This window comes from Spea bombifrons, chromosome 1, assembly GCF_027358695.1.
Source record: "Spea bombifrons isolate aSpeBom1 chromosome 1, aSpeBom1.2.pri, whole genome shotgun sequence".
Classification (NCBI taxonomy): Eukaryota; Metazoa; Chordata; class Amphibia; order Anura; family Pelobatidae; genus Spea; species Spea bombifrons.
In genome coordinates this window covers 13,268,055-13,281,550 of record NC_071087.1, presented here as the reverse complement: position 1 = coordinate 13,281,550, position 13,496 = coordinate 13,268,055, and the positions used below count along the sequence as shown (strand labels likewise).

The window sequence follows — 13,496 nt, the reverse complement described above, 5'->3', positions numbered from 1 at the left end:
TCTTGAGTCTTAGAAGCCCCAATTTGTATCCCAACCCCTAAAGTATTTACACATAAATTAAAGCATTAACAATATGACTTGAAATGTACAAATAAATAATTTAATTTGAAATAACAAAATGCGTTTTTTTGTATAATGGAACTTTTTCATTTGTCAATATATTGTGGCTTAATCAACGAAGAAACACCCTGGAATTATATATTTCTCAGCATTGGCATGACCCTAGATTATATATTAATGTGAACAAAAGAAATGTATGCTACATATAGCAAAATAAGACAATTACGAGTTTTACATTTTTTTTAAAATGTTTCTGAAATAATGTTTTCCTATTTTTCCTATTTAATGGGGGATTTGCAAACATTGTTAAATAGTCTGTGCTGTTCTTGGAAGCTTCATTCTACTAATTCAAAATAATTATTTAGTAACATTAGATTCATAATGGGGTAGCACCATCCCAAACATAAAGACATGGATTTCGGGTTTAGATTGGCAGTGCTACGTATCTTATATTTTATAAAATGAGGTTGGTTTGTTTAATTGAAAAGTGTTAAATGCTAATATTTTATTTAAATGTTGTGGAATTTACATTTTTGCTCTGTTAGTTGGATCACTTGGGGGTCTTGTGTCTCATATTAAAGCACAAGAGGTTACAATTTTAATAGGCTACATGTTTTAAAATGATGACAAATGACAACTACGCACCACTGCACAATTTACATTATGAAAAGTATGCAATTTAAATTATAAGAAGAAAATTCCATTGGTTGTTATGGTGATGAGGTCACTTTTTAAACTTTGCACCAGAACCGTTTTTCATACATGACCCCTATTACATTATTTTATAATGTAAAGTGAATTGGCATATTACAAACATTTGTTGTATTTTTCTTAAATATAGTATTTTTGTTGGCTCCTCAGCTGATAGCAGTGGAAAGTCGCATGAAGGGTGGGTGAGCAACCTCCAGAACAGGTATGTCTTGGCCAAGGATAGAATAAAATGGGTTTTAATGGGACAGGTGAGTCAAATCGTGACTTTATGAGATGTTGATAGCAAGATAGATTCTTCTGATTATCAAAGTATATTTTTTATAAATCTGATCCATTTAAGATGCGACTAAAACCAGCTTAAAAGCGGTCCTTCTTGTTCTCAGTGAGAAAATAATGTATCACATTATAAAACCCTTATATAAACCCCATAAAAATATTAGTACATATTACTGGAATTATGAAATAAAACCAAAGTCTTCATGCCCTCTCCACACAAACATAATTTTAACAGCGTGACCTATTCTTCGTAGGTTAGTGGTTCCAAGATGGCTGCTCTACAAACATTTGGACACTTTTTGTTGTTGTGCCTACTGGTAACTAGAGGTTACAATACAGGAACTTCCACCGATCAGAGTATTTCATTGAGGTAACAGCTGGCTTGCCTTTTAATATTCCTCGTGAGGGCCCCAAAAGAGAAATTTTAAGTAAAAACCACCGACTAAAACATAAGACCTTTCAGAGCTGGTATCTCATTAACGCTAAAGAATGCTCTGCCATCTGTGCTATGAAAATGTCATGTAAGACTAGATGAAGGCTCCGGTTTAAGGTCAAATGGTAATTAAATCTGGCATTTACAAATCACATTTGCAGAAACTGAGCTTGATTGTAAATGACTTATCTGTTCAATTAATTATTTTGTGGAACTTATCCCAAAAATAACATTACACTTGTGATGTGGAGATGACAAAGCAATCCACCACTTATTATAATAAATAATAATATATACTTCAAGGGAATGCTGCGATTTATGATCCCCGCACGCGCGCACACACACACTCGTACTGTAATAAAAGAGTATTTTGTGCTGCCGGTAGGGAAGCTGATCCAAGACCCATCTTTTCTTTCTTGCAATAAGAAAATTAAAATGCTGAACTAGGAATGGTCGGATTATCATGTGCATCTTCTAATTATTCCGCCAGAAAGTAGTCAACACCCCACAGCTGGGACCTGTCTGAAATAAAGAATCCGAGGTCATTGTTCCAAATGTTCTAAGGTTGGTTGCATGGTCCTCTTGCCACGAAATGGTTCCTTTCTTTTGGTCAGGAATGTATAGAGAAAATAATGGGTATGTCCACAACTAGTTAACCACTTTAGCTCTGGAGAGGTCTGGAACACCATTACGCGAGTATTAAAGAGACATTTAGAGTACTTTAGCTCTGCAGGTGGTTCTGTGATTGGTCCTTTGGGTAAACCATTCACAGCTGCTTGGTAGCAAGAAACAGGTAAACGTATAAATAGTCTTCCTTCTACCCCCTTGGTCCAAGTCCTTTAAGGCTGTGAGTTGAAGATACAAGTAATTGCTTGTACTGGGATTATGTGCCATTTTTAAGCTCCCATTCCTGAAAAACAAAAACAAGCTAGAGTTACACATAACTGCTAACATTACAGCAGCCATACCATTAGGTTTTGTTTAAGCTGTTTAATTAAAACGTCAACCCATACACTTCTCCTAAAGTGCCCTTCTGCAGCCTGTAAACGGGTATGAATAGCTTCTAAACGTCTATGGTAATGGTTTGAGAAAAATATTGTTGTACCCTTAATGGCCACCAGGGTAGAGTGTCACAATTATCTCTTCCTAAGCAACCCGCCACCATGTATATTATTAATTTACCTTTTTTTTTGTTTAAAATATATAAAGCAGAATATTTATACATTTCTAGAGATAACACGGTAAAATTGTTAACCTCTAATGCCAAATTTTAGGTCCTACTGACGCTAATATATATAATGCAAGGACAAAACTGGATGGGCCATTGTATTTTTGCCCAATGTCGAAGGTTAAATTCTTATGACAGTAAGAGTCGAGTCGATGCCTTTATTGGCTAAGTAGATTTAGAATGCCTCAGGACTGTTACTCATCTCACCTTGGCCTTCCTTAGCACATGACCTCGTACTGGGGAGTTTTTCGCCGTGGTCTGTTTCTTTAAAGCTGCGGCACTGTTCACTGGCAGCGAACATTCAGTGTCACTCGTGTCACAACTAGAGATCGGAGAGTTCTCGACGGTGCGTTGTCGGAGAACAGGGGACTGGCGAGGAAAAAAAAATAATTGATCATTTGAGCTTTTTTGGAAAATATGGAAACATTTTTTTCTTGTAAAACATTAAACATCTTGCAAAAATAACTAGCAACAAATAGACGTTTGGCCATCGAAAGAAAGAATTTAGTTAATAATTAAAAATTTTAATGTGTGCCCTACAAAAATCTGTGTTATTTTAAAAGAGGCGGTCAGGCATAAATATAGTCGAATAATTGATGTGGAATTTGATAGGAAAGAGAGAGACGTTTCCGCACAAGAAGTTCAAACATTGAAGCGGTAGTTACCTGCGGCCTCGACGTTCCTGTTTTGGGCTCGATAGTGAGGCCCAGGGTGATTCCTCCGGCCATGGCTTTTTTCAGGCTCTCCTTTACCTCTGTCAGTTCTAACTCGAGGCTGACGCGCTCCCCCTCTTTCAGTTTACATTCCTCCTCTAGCTTTTTCAGCTTGTCTTCCAGGAGAATTTGGGATTTTCTACCTGTAAATGGAGTCAGAAGATTATCAAAAGTCAAAGATTATCAAAAAAAAAAAGTCAAAAGACAAAAAAACATTCAAGATATCTGAAAAGTACAGCCCTGGTTTCCACATTGTGTTAATAGAATAGAGAAGGCGCTACACAGTCTCCATAGGCTTGGCTTTCACATTTAGGGTAGACTTCAATTTTATAAGGAGGACAGTCTACAGAGCGCTCCAGAAAGAGTCTGTAGAACATACAAGTTACTAAAAAAAGTAACTTGTATGGTTGATGGGGTCTTTAGGGTTAATTTACGGGCAGTTAATGGATTTGAGTGATGAGGATGATGAGTATGAATTTTATGATAATACATGTTTTTTTCAAATTTTGGGCCCCAAAATTAAGGTGGGTCTTATACATGGGAGCGTCTTATACATGGGGAAATGCGGTAATTCTATTAGGTGGTGGGCTTAAGCGAAGGGCAGTTAACGGGCATAAAAAAGTACCCTTGCCACCAATAATAGATGAGCATTATGGGCATTGCAGTCTTCTGATATGAATGTAGCCAGCTAGATATTGATTCTCAGCCATGGTATTCTTACGAAGAAGCTCCATTACCGCTGACATTACGGCTCTCCGGGAGTTTATAGCTCCCAACGTGCTGTATAGCTGTATGCATTGATTATATGACACATTTTCGGCAGAGATAATCCAGCATGTACAAAATGGTCTCAATTTTAACGCTTATATTGACAAACACTTGATCCATGCAGAAATCTACAAGATGCTCTGCCCTAAGTATTAAGGAATCGTCAGCTGGATTAGATGGTATTAGATAAGGCTAAAAAGATATTGACGACGTATTTTTGTAGTGAATGAGTGGTGAGTGAATGAGACAACTTAATATATAGTATATATATATATATTATCCTAGAAACCAGGAAGGAAAATTGGTGAAGAGAATATGCTTTACATGTGTTCACGTTACATTAAAAGCTTTGCTATGTTACAGGTACTTATGTGTTTTGACTATTACTGTTTGAAGTCCCATAATGTTGCATTTAAAGGTGCTGTTCCACCTACTCTGCAGAATTCAATTTCTAAATTCTAGGTACTAGAAATGAAATTAGCAGCAGCACAGCGGAATGGCAGATCCTCCAAGAGAGCGATCTTTCTACCGGTTTTGGCAGCTCCCTGGATCTCTCAGTCTGTTGGGCCCGTTATCCTCCCTAATCCTTTGTCCTGAAGAATACGTTGGCATTTTACAAATACAAGAGCACACCCCATGCAAGAAAAAATACAAACCCGTTACAATAAGCAGTTTATAAACAATGATACTAACATGTATTGGGCATTATCCCATACATGTCAATCTGTACACTGCCACAAGGTGTCAGTATTGAGACTTTACAGATTGGGTGCACAGAGACCCACGTACTGCAAACAGAGACAGCAGAAGCGTAAGAGTTAATGTTGTACTTTGTCAGTACATAAATGCACATCCCTGATCATTTTCATTATTTACTATGACAGAGAAAGCTGCCTCTGAGGTAAGGAGGTCTGAGAAGCAGGGAAGAAGTGAGTGACCAAGTGAGTGAGAGGGTAAGGGACTGAATATGCATGTATGTACGCACATTAGACTGAGAATGTATATGTATGTGAGTGTTAAGATGAATATGTATGTTTAGGCATTTGTGTGTATGAGCATGAACGTGTAAGCTACCGAGCTATTCTGTGTCAGGTACCTGCATTGGCTTCGATAGCGGCCCGAATGTCTTTCTTCTCCTTCCGGAGCTGGGCTAGTCTATTTCGAAGAGCTTCCTTCTTCTTCAGTAGATCTTCTTCCTTCATCTGAAGCTTCTTTGCGTCGGCCTCCACTCTGTTCTTTCCGTATTTATACTGCTCGGCATCTAGAAGCACAGGGAGAAAACACGCGGTGGTGTTACACGAGCACATAGATCTTAGGGCTGCTGTCCATATACACATAATTACCTTAGAAACCAAACGGACTCAACTACAGACTTAAAAACATTATAACCATTTTTTATTTTTGATTATTACATGAAAATTCTAAACCGGCCGGATACTAATATAGGGTTGGTTTAGGTATAACCCACCCCAGAAAATACCAGCAGTATCAAAAGTACTCCCATTTTTTAAATAGAAAGATTGCATAAACCTACACCAGGAGATATGAGTATTTATTCTAACATTTTGTACGTCAGTAACCTGGAATTATATGCCGTACACCACAGCCGTTCACATTATCCATCAGGTTTAAGTCACGAAGCGGCGTCATGTCTATTTCTAGAATGCAGGGAATTTTGGATCAATGTGCATTTTGAGTTGCGGGAAAAAATTACATTTACAAATGTGGAGTTTATATGATATATTCGATTCTTAGATTACTCAAGAGAGCTTTAAAGATCACAACCGGCTATAATATAATTTAAAGGCATCAATAATAATAAGAAGCAGCAGCAGCGGCAGAAGTGTGTGCGAAGCGAGTTGTTCCAAATCATAAAGGTTCACCGGGTACAAATTACCCGAACCAAGCATGGTCTCTTGCAGATTTAAACAGTAGAAATAATTACAAGAAATGGCAAGAAACGTACCATCAACTCCCTAGCCAGGAGTTCAGTCTACATTTAATATGACTTCAAATCTGTGCTAAACCCTCATTTTGTACCAAAAAGGCTTACATTTTAGTGACTTGACTTCCTGGATAAAATTTGGGGATTACGCAATCCAATTATTCATTATGTTCTGAGGATAAGCATGCGTGAGTTGGCAGCGGATAAGCAGATAAACTGTAATTCATTCATTCTAGCTGTGAAAGTGGAAGACATGCTTACTTGAGGCCACGCGTTTCACTCCGACCGTCGCGTTGGGTTTCTTCTGCTGGCTGCTGGCCGCTCTGGCTTTCGATGCATTCCCGTTAGCGGTTACAGGCGGCTTTTTGCTCTTCAGCTGTTGCAAGAAACATCGTGGATTAGTAAAGTTAGTTGTGGAACAGTATTAACCCTTTTATCGTGGACCTGCATGTTAGTAGGGGGTGTACATTCTAATTTATTTAATAAAAAATCCAACAATATTTCTTTTTGGGTTAGGATTAATTCGACAGTGGAAGGTTGGAGATGTACTCAATGAGATGGAGAACATTCACTCCTCTAAAGAATATTTAATACAATCTTTAGCGCATTGTGATACCTTTTATTGGACCGACAAAAAGATGTAAAGTAACACAAGCTTTCAGAACCTCAGAGGTCTCTTCTTCAGATGTAAAAAAGCTTAGGCTCCCTAGAATGGTATAATTTACAACAGAGATCTTTCAACTGCAGGCAGGGGTTCATGGGAGATTACAGAGAGTTGGCCATTACAGATGCCTCTTGGCCACCATCAATCAGTTTATAAGAACATATTAAGAAAAAGAAAAATAGATCAGCCAAACCCATGTTTTTTCTGACAAGTAAACAACTAAGTGGGAAGAACATCATCTATTTCCGATACTAAATGGTCAAGCCCCGGGTCCAAAGCAAATCCAGGACTCCAGTGTATTAACCAACTGGTGGAACACGCATCACGCGGCACGACATGCTTTAATAATACAATGGAACATTCCATGTACTCGGAGATTAGAAGAAGAACGCGGCGGTCTGGGCAGATCACACTATGGGTCTCGCGGTCCAGCAGCAGCAGGAGGGAGAAGACTGGCGTGTAAGCAGCCGGATCCGTGAACGTTTCCATACCTCTCCTCTCTAACGATTCCTCAGAAATACACAAATTAAAGCCTTTGGACCATTTACACATTTAGCGTCTTTTCTCTGGATCTTATTCTGCAGACATGGACCTCGTATTCTATCACGCCGCCGACAGCCCGCGTATTCTGCGTTGGGTGCCAGCGCATGCAATTACGTGGGGCTATTTCTACAGTGGGATCTATGGCTTAACCCCTGGAAGCCTCTGTTTGTGGGACCTATGGGAACCGTGTATGTGCAAACGTCACTGTCAGGGCTATGAAGTCATCATCATCAACATTACATCATATGATCTCACATCATAGGTATCCACAGTTTCTATAAAAAAGGCAGCTTTGAAACACTTCAATGTTACTCCTGCAACATAGAACCAGGTCCTCAGCCTGGTCTGATCTTTACTGTCTGGTGATTTGGAAATATATTTTTTTAATGAATAAAAAATGAATCCTTTATGAGTGGGGGAAAGAGGGAAGGATACTAAAGCCAAGACAAAACCTTGCTAAATATCTTCATCTTTATAATTAACCCTCACCGGCACTAAATTGAGTAATAATAGCAGTTTTGGAAATTCTGCTTGTGAGCTCACAATCTGAAGAAAACGTTTGATGGCAAAGCCGACTGTGTTAATGAGCAGAACGAGCAGCATGCGACGATAAAATATAAATAATAACGGATTACGGGGTAGATTTACACGGCAAGAATCACCGCTAAGGAATGTTAATCCTGTCTGTGCAAGTCGCAAAGCGAGGGCAAATCAAATTACCCAGAAGAAAAAAACATCAACAGGGATTAAATGAATGGTTCAAAACTGGGCCAAATCTGGCACCCCTAGTGCTGCGGGCTACTACTCTCATCACGCTTATCCAATCCCACGTACTAATGCTGGCTGAGCTTAGAGGGAGCTGAAGTCTGTAGTGTGAAACAGACTATCTCATCCCTGCAGAATCATTGATCGTTTCCTTGCTTTAAAACCTTACCAGACGTTTCCTCGCCTGTCAAACGTTATTTTTTGCTAATTCTTTCGACTCCCTGCATTTATGTTTCTCTTCTCGGCAATCAAGACCAGGAATGAATAAATAAAGATCATTACCAGTTCTTTCGATAAACAGGTGACTGTTCGCTAGATCAGAGGAGACAAATAGAAAGATCAAAACCTTGCAGCGCTCCCCAATGTGTAACGTTACTCTCCTCTATTACATAGGGGCCGACCGGTCGGAGCTCAGGGGCATGAATGAGAGCCCGACGGGATTATGTGTCTGCTGCGTGACGTTCTATACATTAGCATGCTCTTGAAGGAGAGGTCTGGCAACCAAGATAAAGGTGCAAGCAATCCTGAAATATCGATTGGTTCCATTATAACCGATTACGGCTGCCGAGTGTCTCCTCATCGAGGCAGGGATAGTCAAAGTGTCCGTACCAAGACCACCAGGTCACGACATGGATTGAGGAGGTCATTTACTGAAATGTCTGCCACAAAGGCCGTGGCTGCCAACTCAGCCCTGCAATATTATACTAATTCTCCCGGGGCATGTGTGATAAAGTGATGTCCTGAGTTAAAACCACACTTCCAGAGGAAGAACTTTAAGAGATATAAAACAAGTAAAGGGCTTAAAATCAGAGTGGGATAAAAAAAAAAGTCATCTGAGAATAAAAGCAAAAGATAAAGAGGTTAAGAGAGGGGAAAAAGTTTCTTAGCCCAGACGAAAAGAGACCCTTCTAAGTTCTTACATAGAAACAGAATCCAGAACTGCCCTAGTCTTAGATCCATGCGCCGTATGCCTATGTTTAAACGCCCTGCCCATGACTTTGCGTAACCTACAGGTCTTTCAAACATGAGAAATCAGCAGCGCTACAAAAATGTAAAACGCTGTGCGAAAAAACCAGCGGATGATTAATGTCCGCTGCCATGGAACAGTCAGCTTGGAAATGAATAATAAACTACGGATGCTCGAAATGCAGTCCTGAGCAGGTCCAAATAAACTAATCACACGGCGGGATTGATACAACTCCTAACACATTTCTAAAACTGATGAATGGGCGAACTTTCAGCGCAGGGGGTTATCGGAAAACATGTTGCATGTGGTGCCACCTGCAGGCCGAATACGGTAACTGCATTTAACATTGATGTACGTAATCCTTTTTCTTCATTTAACGACAAAAAAATGATATAGTTGTAATAGCCCTCGGATGTAAAATTTTGACAGCACATAAAAACCATCTGCTTATTCTACTGACAGCGTGTCGACTCTTTTACCTAAGTTTTTTGTATAGTTTCCTGCATTTTAAAGGTTATTTTAGGTTAGGATCAAATAAGGTTTGTGAGTTATGCAAAAAAAAAGGAAAAATGAACCTACAGTATCTCTTTCAACTGCCGTGACCCGGAATATACATTGATCAACGGTACTTATTGCTCTGTACAGGCTGTTAAACTACAATGCCCATGATCCGGGATCAGGGAGTGGCAAATGGGCTCAGACCTTGGCTGCTCCCGGTTAAAGCTCCTGGGCCACCTTCATAAGTCTTTTTAATTTTTTACTTGCAGTTGCATTTATAACCGCCACATTGTCTAATGTAACAAGGGCTTTAGGGAGCATTTACACCTTGATGAGATCCTTTTTGTGCTTCTTTCTCAGTGTTACTTTTGTCACATATGTACTAGGCAGGTCATCAGACTGCCATTGGAGAGCAAGCACCTGTGCAGCAAAACTGATTGGCCGAGAGCGACAGAATTTCATCCAAATAATTGAGGAAGTGAATGAAAAATTGTAATAAGAAATACAAGAAAAAAAAAAAAAGCCGATAACTAAAATTATAAACACAATAGTATTTCTGAAATGAACCGGAAGAGAATATGTTACCTAATACTACGGCAATGAAAAACGACATCATAATTATGCCGGACGATCTGCTCATGCACACACATAAGATGCAGCAGGCGGATGAAGTCATTAGGTTTCTTAGAAGGGTCTCGTACCTGAGACGGAGAACCGAGTGATCCCCTCCCCACCGCAGAGGTATTAGTGACAGACTGAGAAGACAGACTGGACGAGACAGGAGTTTTGTAGTGGGAAGAAGAAGATTTGTCAGTAGAAAATCTATTGGCTTTTTTGTCAGCGGGCGCGTAGCGAGCAAAGATTTTCGGAGACGGTAAGTTATCGTACAGGCCTGAGTCATCATAAAGCCCCTCTTCGCCTTTCTGTTGGTTATGAGATGTATCCTCATCGGGCACCCACTGCAATACACATATATCTTATTTATTAGCAGAGCCAGCATGCGCAGAGAAGAGCAGAATAACAGCGACAAAGCGAAAGGTTTCATGCAAAAATGGTTAGAGATAGACATTAAAGGCACAGTCCCACCATCATTTATTTTCTTATACTTCACAGAATAAGCTTAAACAATTTACTGATGTATCTCTTTTTTTGCCAAATATACATAAGAAAGGGCTCGACAAATCCCAGGCGCCAGCTCCTGGCGCCTAGGTGTTTGTCAGCCTGTGATCGCGGGGGCGTTGCTGCTGCTGTCTGCCCAGCCACTCAGAGCCCGCCCCCGAGCCTGAGATCACTCCCACGGAGTGATTCTGTCGGCTGAAACCACAGGCCACAGGCAGCTTCAGGATAGGGGGTTGAGTGTTGATTGGGTCCCCACACAAGTGTGGGGACCTGACACAACACCCCCCTGCTGCCTGATCGTTCCATGAGAGCGAAAGTGCAGCGTTAACCCCTTCAATGCCGTGGCATTTTAGGGGTTAATTTCCCTTTTGTAAGGGGCTCTGCTGCTGGTGCTCTGTCTGAAAGCCCAGGCAGATCAGCAACAGCAAAAACGAGCCCCCACAAGCCCTTTGATGATTCCTGTAGTCATCAGAGACTCCCCCTGCAATGGTTGGTCTATAGACCAGCAATTGCGTCCCAGCTGCCAGAGGCATCTTCAGGGACAGGGGGAGAGGGTTCTTCGGTCTCCACATAAGGGTGGAGACCAGCCGCAACACCCCCCTGCTGCCTGATCGCTCCATGAGAGCGACAGTGCAGCGTTAACCCCTTCAATGCCACAATTGTGTATGACACATTCGTGGCATTGCAGAGGTTAACATTTGTCCCCACAAGCTTGTGGGGACTATCAGTCAATGCTGTGCTCCAATGGAACATCAGCATTGAAAGCATAAAAAAAAAAATATCAAAAAAAATAATAAAAAAAACAACAACAAAAACCAGCACTGACCTGAAAGTCCAGGGTGCTTCCAGGTCAAACGCTGTGAGTTTAGTAAGTGGGCTGATGATGATCAGATCACTCCTGACCAACTGTTAGTTTAAAAAGAAATCCTGGCTCCTAACTTTTTTAGCTGGCGCCTAGATTCACAACAAATTTGTCAAGCCCTGACATAAGAAATACATCTTGTAGCAGATATTCTGATCAGCATGTTAACTCCATCCTATCAATAGCTACAAAAAAGATTCTATCAAAGCTAGCGCTGCCAGATTAGAGGTTGCGTGCGTTCCAGACGAGGGCTTTACTCCTCCCTCCTGACCTTGGGCACAGGAACGCACTGAAATTAATTGCACTTCAGTCCCGTGCCAATATCTTTTTGTGCTTTCTTAGGTATTTACCGCACCATAATAATGACCTATGCAGTCATTTGTGGTCATAAAAAGAGACACAGCCTAACTGATGAGATGCAGACAAGAACATTTGGATTCGCTGTGGTTTATTGATTACAGATGTGCTTTCTGCTTTGCACGCGTAAACAATTTTCACTCTTACCAATCCATTAATGCACGGGACGTCATCGTAATGAAGGGCCATCCCGCTGGGACAGGAATAGCCGTTTGTGGGGGCTTCTCGGTACGGATTTGTTGATATCACTCTTCTGTTCATAAAACTGAAAGAACAATAAAAAAATTTTTCCAAGAAATAGTATTTTTTTTTATCTTGTCAAACAATAAAAAAATTTCACATTTCTTAATTCCCGGCAGCCTCCAAGCATTGCTTAATGGCGCTATATAAGTGAATATTAATATTTACCTATAGAATGAAAAATATGCTGGTATTGTAGTCAATGGCCAACCCCTGTTGTGATCACAGTGCTACCTTCTACTTGGCAGAGGACCGGCCAATAAGGGGGGCGTCCAACCTGCGGCCCTCCAGCTGCAGCAGGACTACATCTCGCATAATGCTCTTTCAGCTAAGGGGCTGGCTGAGGAGGATGGGAGATGTAGTCCTGCAGCAGCTGGAGGGCCGCAGGGCTATAAGTTGGGGATAGGGGTAAGAAGGGCTTTTAATGAGAACTACATTTTTTGCAGGCATTATGATGGGGTAAGCAGGAGTCACGTGGTTCCGGTTCATACACTAAAACCATGTATGATGCAATTGGAGTTAAATGAGATTTTCCCGGATTGATTACCATCAAAAATATATTGGCTTATTCCAGATAATCAAGAACGTTTACATGAGCATTTTTATATGAAACGTAACTGAAATGGGAACGCTCACGTTAATTTTGAGAACCACCCATGGTCGTTTTTTTGCTTGTTGATCGGTGAAAATGTTTTTGGGGATAGTTTTGTTACGTGGCAGATTTCAACACAATTTATTTCTTGCTCTAAAGTTTCCTCCCTTCTCCTCACCCTGGTGGTACCAGTCAACAACAATCAGGAACTTAACAATAGGTGAGAGCGGACATAGCGGGAGAAGCAATCCGGCGAGAACGGGAAGTTAAGATGGCTGCTTCCATAGTATACAAATACTGTTTTTTTTATACATTTATTGTTTATCGTTACACGAGGTTTATTGTAGAAAAACAAAGAAATTAAGGCTTCCGCTTTAAGCACAAAATGAGCAGAACTTGAATTACTGGGAGATTTAAAAATTTAAAGATTATTAAGACTAAATTGGCATATTTCTTAATTATTTACAGTTAGTCAACTACATCAAGACAGGTAGCGGCCTCCATGCAACTTAGCAAAAATGAAGCATGGCTGGTCTAACAGGATCCCGGGGGGATTGAGGATTTCAGTGGATCCCACCTCGGGGAGATCCTAGAAGATTCGGCCCACCCAGGGCTTCTGCTTGGGTGAGGAGGAAGGGGCTGCATGTCCCTTCGGGGAGTGCAGCCCCAGAAGACGAAGATTGGGGACTCGGCTCCACTGTGGCTCCCACAGTTTTGGATCACCGATCACCTTCTTCGCTTGTTTATTGCACCCT

At 40.8% G+C, this 13,496-nt stretch overlaps 1 protein-coding gene across 2 annotated transcripts in view; it reads right to left on the bottom strand.

Annotated features, from left to right (window-relative positions):
- Positions 1-2,253: 2,253 nt before the first annotated feature.
- Positions 2,254-13,496, bottom strand: part of AFAP1 (actin filament associated protein 1) — a 66,155-nt gene continuing 54,912 nt past the window's right edge. The window contains exons 12-18 of one of the 2 annotated variants that reach the window (XM_053458249.1): positions 12,057-12,174; positions 10,273-10,530; positions 6,396-6,510; positions 5,286-5,450; positions 3,374-3,564; positions 2,916-3,077; positions 2,254-2,390 (exon numbers count right to left, since the gene is read on the bottom strand). In XM_053458249.1, the coding sequence (XP_053314224.1) occupies positions 2,364-2,390; positions 2,916-3,077; positions 3,374-3,564; positions 5,286-5,450; positions 6,396-6,510; positions 10,273-10,530; positions 12,057-12,174 (1,036 nt within the window). In that variant the 3' untranslated portion in view covers positions 2,254-2,363. The remainder of the gene's footprint in view (positions 2,391-2,915; positions 3,078-3,373; positions 3,565-5,285; positions 5,451-6,395; positions 6,511-10,272; positions 10,531-12,056; positions 12,175-13,496) is intronic. The other variant, XM_053458250.1, reaches the window with a different exon arrangement.